The sequence below is a fragment of the Quercus lobata genome, chromosome 3, assembly GCF_001633185.2.
Source record: "Quercus lobata isolate SW786 chromosome 3, ValleyOak3.0 Primary Assembly, whole genome shotgun sequence".
Taxonomy (NCBI): Eukaryota; Viridiplantae; Streptophyta; class Magnoliopsida; order Fagales; family Fagaceae; genus Quercus; species Quercus lobata.
Genome location: NC_044906.1, coordinates 10,117,784 through 10,124,558, shown reverse-complemented (window position 1 = coordinate 10,124,558; position 6,775 = coordinate 10,117,784). Strand labels below are relative to the sequence as shown.

The 6,775-nt window shown below is 35.0% G+C and overlaps 1 protein-coding gene across 1 annotated transcript; it reads right to left on the bottom strand.

The window, feature by feature from the left end:
• Nucleotides 1-288: 288 nt before the first annotated feature.
• Nucleotides 289-6,221, bottom strand: LOC115979751 (putative disease resistance protein RGA3). Its single transcript, XM_031101813.1, has 4 exons — nucleotides 3,227-6,221; nucleotides 1,237-1,497; nucleotides 607-905; nucleotides 289-425 (listed from the first exon to the last, which is right to left on the bottom strand). The coding sequence occupies exons 1-2, from the start codon at nucleotides 6,146-6,148 to the stop codon at nucleotides 1,369-1,371; spliced, it is 3,051 nt and encodes a 1,016-aa protein (XP_030957673.1). The 5' UTR covers nucleotides 6,149-6,221; the 3' UTR covers nucleotides 289-425; nucleotides 607-905; nucleotides 1,237-1,368.
• Between the last annotated feature and the right edge of the window lie 554 nt (nucleotides 6,222-6,775).

Below are 6,775 nucleotides of genomic sequence, written 5' to 3'. Positions count from 1 at the left end.
CACAAAGGGTCATTCAGTTTGTGGCCTATCAGTTATTATTTAATACATATATCAAAAGCACACACAAAAGAGAACATAGGATTGAACTGTTGGTGTCAATGTCTTTGAGATTTTGGCCAAAATCTTATAAATTTAGCTACCAATTGTATTTCTTTGTTTTTTAGGGAATTTTTGACAGATAAGTAGGATAATTAATTGATAGTTAGTTCTAATAAAAAAAAGAAGACAAAGTAGAAGAAGAAGAGTGAAGTTACCCATGAATGGATTAGACTTCTATCATTGAATCAAGCCAAGAATGAATTTTGCCCACAGACATAAATCATCTTTCACCATTGTCATCCAAAAATATCTACTTGAAGTTAAAATAATGAACCTAGATATACAAAATCATAGGTCCTCTTCTTCCTCATCATAGCTCTGAAAATCTTACATGCCCAAAAGAAAACCATATGAGTTATTTCAGATTAGTTAATAACAATAGGAAATTAGTGAGAGCAATTGGAGTTGTTTTATCTATATGCAAATTTTTATTAATTTAATTTTGATATATTGCAAAATAAAAGAAGAAGCCCAAGGAAAAGAAGAAGAAGCATCTGAAGAAGTTACCTCGGCTCTGGCAGACATTCTTGATTGCCTTGCATGTACTTGTAATCAATGATGATGCTAGGGATGTGGGAAATCATGGGCCAGTCCTCTCTTGTCCCTATTTTGAAGCATTCCTCCAGAATTGGACATGTCAAGATCTCCAATTTCTGTAATGGAGTTGTACAAAGGAAGTTCGGCACTGACTTTAACTTTGTGCAAACAAAGATTTCCAAGTTTTGAAGATGTGGCATTATAGTGAATCTTCTGATACAGTCTTCTTCTTCTTCCTTTTTTTCTCCTCCAATCCCATTCCATTCTTCCTAGTAATTGAAACACATAAATGTGAGAGATATCAAATATATAGAACCTACAGAATAGTTAAACGAATCTAAGGAACCAGATGCTATGCATGCTAGTTATGTGCAGTACAACAATATATAATATAAATCTCCTAATTCAGATTACTGAGAACCAGATAAATTCATCAACTAGCGAGTTATTTTTTTTCTTTTTTCTATGTGAAATTTTGACGGACAATTAAAATTTTTAGTTGATTTTTTTTAATATTTCACAAAAAAAAGAAAAAAAAGGAAAAAAGAAAAGAAAAAAAGAAGCCCAAGGAGAAGAGGAAGAAGCAGCAGAAGAAGTTACCTCGATTGTCTATTTGCACAATCTCGTTATCAATCTTGCAATGCTGAATCAAGCATCGCAAGTCATCTTTCACAATCATCATCCAAAAATCCGAACCTGTAGCTAAAATTCATGAACCCAGAAACAAAGAGATCATAGGTGCTCTGCTTCATCATCCTCTTTTTTGTCATGGAGTGCTTTGTCATCCTCTTCTTTGTCAACCTCATCTTCATTAGACTCTTCTTTTTTATCATCATCTTCAAAAAACTCTTCTTCATATTCCTGAATTTACATGCCCAAGAAAACCATATGAGTTATTTGAGACGTAGCTTATTATACAAACCAATACCTACTGGAATAGGCATTTGCATATGCTCAGGTCATTAGGGATTTTGAAAGATAGATTTGATATTTATGAAAGTTTGTAAATGGTTTAAAATATTAGTACATGTCAAACTCGCAACTCCCTATTCCCAATTGCAAAACTACTCAGATTCTAAAGGTGCAAAGCAATGAAGTGCTAGTCTCCAACTCTTCCTTAGTGTGCAGCACATAGTGAAGAGACGACTCCTCTCAAAAACAGAGGATCTTCTTCAATCAAAATTGGGAACCGGAAGGGGGGGTGGGGGGCTAAATAAATAGACAAGATGGTCCCCAAAAAAAAAAAAAAAAAAAAAAACCCAAAGAAATGGTGTCCAAGTACATAGGAAGGCTGAATACATAACCATGTCTATGCAAAACAGTACCAAAGAAATGGTACTCTAACCTTGCAGCCTACACTGTACACAAACTCATAAACATATGGATTTGGGGTGACACTCATCTCTATAGGAACAGGCACCTCAATTGAATCTAAGGAGCTTGACCATTTGACATGTGCCATCTATAAATAACAAAGTAAATCAACACAGCTAACATGAAATGCGTACAACACACTGCAATATGAATACAGCAATATACAAATCGCCTAATTCAAATTACTAATTAAATTTGTTATTAAATTGACTACTAAAGAAAGCCAGCATGCCAGAATTTCGGTAACATTAATTCTGGTATTTTTCTTTTCTTTTCAAATAGAGAATCTTCCACACATTCACAGTGGGCATACAAATTGAACCATTGGTGTCAGTGTCTTTGTGAATTTTACCAAAATCTGATAAATTTATCTACCAAAGTTGTAATTAATATCTTTTTGAGGGAGTTTTTGAGATTTGAAAGGGATAATAGATTAAAATTTTGGTCAAATAAAGGAAGAAGATGAACAAGAAGTTACCCGTAGGTCATTAATAAAATTTTGGCAGACAAATCGCCTATTTCAAATTACTCAAAATCTAATTAAAGTTGTTATTAAAATTTTAATCTGCGGGATTGTTTGGCAGTCAATTAGAATATTAATTGATATATTTAGCAAAATAAAAGAAGATGCCCCAAGGACTAGATTAGACTTGAAACACTGAACCAAGCCAAGAATGGACTTTGCCAACACACAAAGTATAGACAAAAATCATCTTTCACCATCATCATCATCCAAAAATCTCTACTTGAACCTAAAATTCCTGAACCCAGAAACACAGATATCACAGGAACCATTTTAGTTCATCGTCTTTCTACATGAACTAAAAGAAAACCACATGGGTTATTTGAGATTAGTCTTATATTTACAGCCTTAAATCAAAAAATGAGGAAAACCCATATAAATAGGAAACCGTAAATGAAATAGAAAGATATAGGTAGACACTGGATCTGTTTTCTGTCTATACATACGCAAATGAACGAGATTTTTAAGGATATTCAATTGGATATTTATTAAGCAATTTTAGATAAATCACAAAATAACCCAATCTAAACAATATATCGCCTAATTCAAATGACTGAGAACCAGATAATTCATCAACCAGTGTTTTTATTTTTATTTTTTTTCTGGTGGGAAATTTTGGTAGACAAGTAAAATTTTTATTAATATAATATTGATATATTACAAAATAAAAGAAGAAGTGGCAGAAGAAGTTACCTTTGGGTCAAACTCACATTCTCCACCATCTCTTTGCACATAGATCTCATCAATCTCTATGTTAGGAATGTGGGAAATCTTGGGCCACTCCTTTCCTGTCCCTCTTTTGCAGTGTTCCTTCAGAATTGGACAAAACTCGATTAGCAATTTCTGTAATGGAGTTGTACGAAGGAAGTTCGGCATTGACTTTAACTTTCGGCAATTCCAGATATGCAAATGTTGAAGACGTGGCATTATAGTGAATCTTCTGATACAGTCTTCTTCTTCTTCAATCCCATTCCATTCTTCCCAGTTACAGAAACTCATAAATGAGAGAGATATCAAATTTGGGAATAGTGGTATTATTATATCGCCTTTCTCCTTCTTTTCGGATTCTTCTATTCCCATAAATTCAACCCCTAACTTTTTAAATCTTTTAATATCCCACATCTCTAATGATTTGAGGAATGGAAGTTTCCCCAAAGGAGGCAAACACTCTAAAGATGAATGGCCAATTACAAGATTTTTTAAATTGGTTAAGGACATCATCCAATTAGGAAACATTATCGGTGCCTTGTAACTTGCAATACGTAAATATTCCAAGTTAGGAGGTGGCTCCAAGGCATTCAGAACTAATGCATCTTTCTCCCTTATTATTTGCTCACCATCCCATTCCTTAAATATTAGCGCCAAAGTATGAAGGTTTATCTTCTTCTTCAATTGTGCATTCATGGCCTCACATTCATCTACCTCGCTTCCCAACCCAGATATTACAAGAGTCCCTTGAAGGTGGTTCAAATTTATTAATTCTCCCAATTTACATCTTTTGCTATCATCCTTACCATTTACGATGAAATATTTTAATGTTCTAAGAGAAGTCAATCTCCCAAACCCTCTTGGAAACTTTATATTTAAAAAATCATGTTTGAAACCCAAACCAAAATGTCTAAGGTTAATTAGTTTACTCATTCCCTGTGGCAATTTTTGGAACTTGTCGCTCTCAATTTCAATATTCAAAATTTGTAAATTGCAAAGATTACAAATGGTTTCAGGCAATGCATCTCCACAATAATTGACTAAATTGAGATACCTCAAATGTATGAAATTTTCCATGGCATCTGGAAGATTCCTTAATATACCACTATCTTCAACATCCTCCAAAGTTAATGTTCGTAAACATCTAAAATGCTGAAATAAAGTAGACAACATATAATCACTTCTATTTACAATAATGAGGGTACGCAAATTTTTTGCACTATAAATGAACTCAGGGTATTGGGCTTCTTTGGGAATTTCTAACTCCAAATGGCGGGCAGTTTTATAATCAGTTTCCAACCTTGTGTTAGAATTGATTGTGAAGCATACATTTTTTGACATTAATTGTGCAAAGTCATGCACTATGTCATGCATTTTGCATTTTTCTATCTTGCCATCATTCTCATCTCTCTCAAAATCTTGGAAGAATGAATGTATTGCTAAATTTTCAAAGTAGTCTCTAGCAGTGATTTCTATATCCATATTATTCTCCAACTCAATATATCCTTGTGCCATCCACATATATACCAATGCATCACTAGAAAAGACATAATTTTTAGGAAAAACAGCACAAAATGAGAAGCATCGTCTCAATGGTGACGATAAACTATAATAACTTAGCAACAATGGTGCATAAACATTACTTTTTATTTCCTCAATGTCTAATTCCCACAAATTGCTATCCAAAACTCTCCTCCATTCTTCTATACTACTCTTGAACTGCATTAGACTCCCTAGAGTCTTTGCAGCAAGTGGCAAGCCTCTGCACTTTTCTACTATTTGCCTACCGAGGCCTTCTAGTTGCTCACATTGCCTAGGATCCCTATTAAAAAATGCTCTTTTACTAAATACCAACCAACAATCTTCTTTAGACAGTTTCTTCAAATCAATCATGCTCACACTTCCCATAATCTCCGCAACCCTCCTTTTACGTGTGGTGACTATAATTCTACTGCCTTGGGCAACACATTTGAGTGCAATTCTGAATGGATCCCATGGTGTGGAGTCTTCCGTCCACACATCATCTAAGACAAGAAAGAACTTCCTTTCCTTAATATTATCTTGAATTCTTTTCAATAGACCATCCAATGCAGTCAAGTCAGAGGATTGAACATTAATAGATTCAAGTATTTCTTTGGCCACCTTGCATTGATCAAAAGGATTGGAAACACAAACCCACACTTTTATCTTAAAATGGGCTTGCACCTTAGGATCATTGTAGGCTAGTTGAGCAAGGGTCGTTTTTCCAATACCTCCCATGCCCACTAATGAGATGAGATGGGGGCTTCTTTCTTCTTCACTACCCTCGCCCAATAGCATGCCCACAAGATCATCCTTGACCCTATCACGACCACAAATGTCAGACTCATCAACCAATGAGGCAGTTTGTGGCCGTTCAACTACTATAGTTGCAGGGTCATTAGTTGACTGAAACCAGTACCTATCTTTCTCTTTGACAATCTCATCTAATATTCCATTCAGTTCTTTTATCTTGTGAGCAATGTCATGACGCCTAGCAAGTTTATCAACTTGACCGAAACAGCATGAAGGGGAGGGGATAAAGGAGCATACCTGCTTCTTCATCTTCAAAGCAGGAGCATTATCAGCGTTTTTTTCTTCTTCTTCTTTCTGAATTGCTGATTTGATCAACTCAGTGTTCCACTCGTCCACCACGTCTTCCATCTCGTAGCATACGTTGTTGAGCTTTTCCAACCAAAGCTTCACAGCTTCTTCCGTAACTTGTCTTTTCTCAGCATCGTTGAGCACCGCCCGCACAGTTCGTAGATTGTCTTCAAGCTTTTTGGCTTCTTTGTCTACACCAACGACCAACCTTACCTCTTGTTCTGCATCCCGAGCAACAGTTGAAAGCAACTGCTTAATGAGATCAGTAACAAGTCCCTCAGCCATACTTGGAGAGCGAAATTCTGATTGACAATACAAAGAAACAGGGAGTGGAGATAGAAAGAAAGAAAGTGATTCACAATTTCTGAAATATCTGATTTGCGGTGTGTGTGTTACGTTCAAAATAATTGAAGCCAATTATATAGGGATAACACGTGGCGGGTATTATTTGCAGCCAACTGGATTTGACCTTGTACTTTGAGTAGACGGAGAAATTAAATTAAGAAAGCGAAACCCACCTAACCAAGAGAAAAACGCTTACGGAAAAAGAAAGAGGTCTTGGCGCGTCTTTCCCAAGAGCAACCTTGCCAATAGAAATTCTCAGATCCATTTTTATCGTTGCACTTGTGCACCACCAATTATAGTGTATCACGTGTCACTCCTCTTTTTCTTTTTTTCGGTTATAGAATTTTGTAAGGAAATATATATATATATATATATATATATATTTATATAACGTAGAGTAAAACACTAAAAATTCTCTTTTAAAAAAAATGTGAAACATAGGAATTTTATTTCGTCACTTCGTAACGAGGCATGCTGCATCATGCAGGTATTGGAATTATTATCGATCCAATCCAAATCTTAAATCTTAAAATATAAGATTTAAAAAGTTTAAAACAAATAAATTGA

What these genes read in the sequence shown, in the direction of transcription:
- LOC115979751 (XM_031101813.1), bottom strand. Translation starts at nt 6,148, where the DNA reads ATGGCTGAGGGACTTGTTACTGATCTCATTAAGCAGTTGCTTTCAACT. An exon ending in AATGTGAGTTTGACCCAAAG is followed by an intron (nt 1,498 to 3,226) that starts GTAACTTCTTCT and finishes ATGTAAATTCAG; the next exon opens with GAATATGAAGAAGAGTTTTT.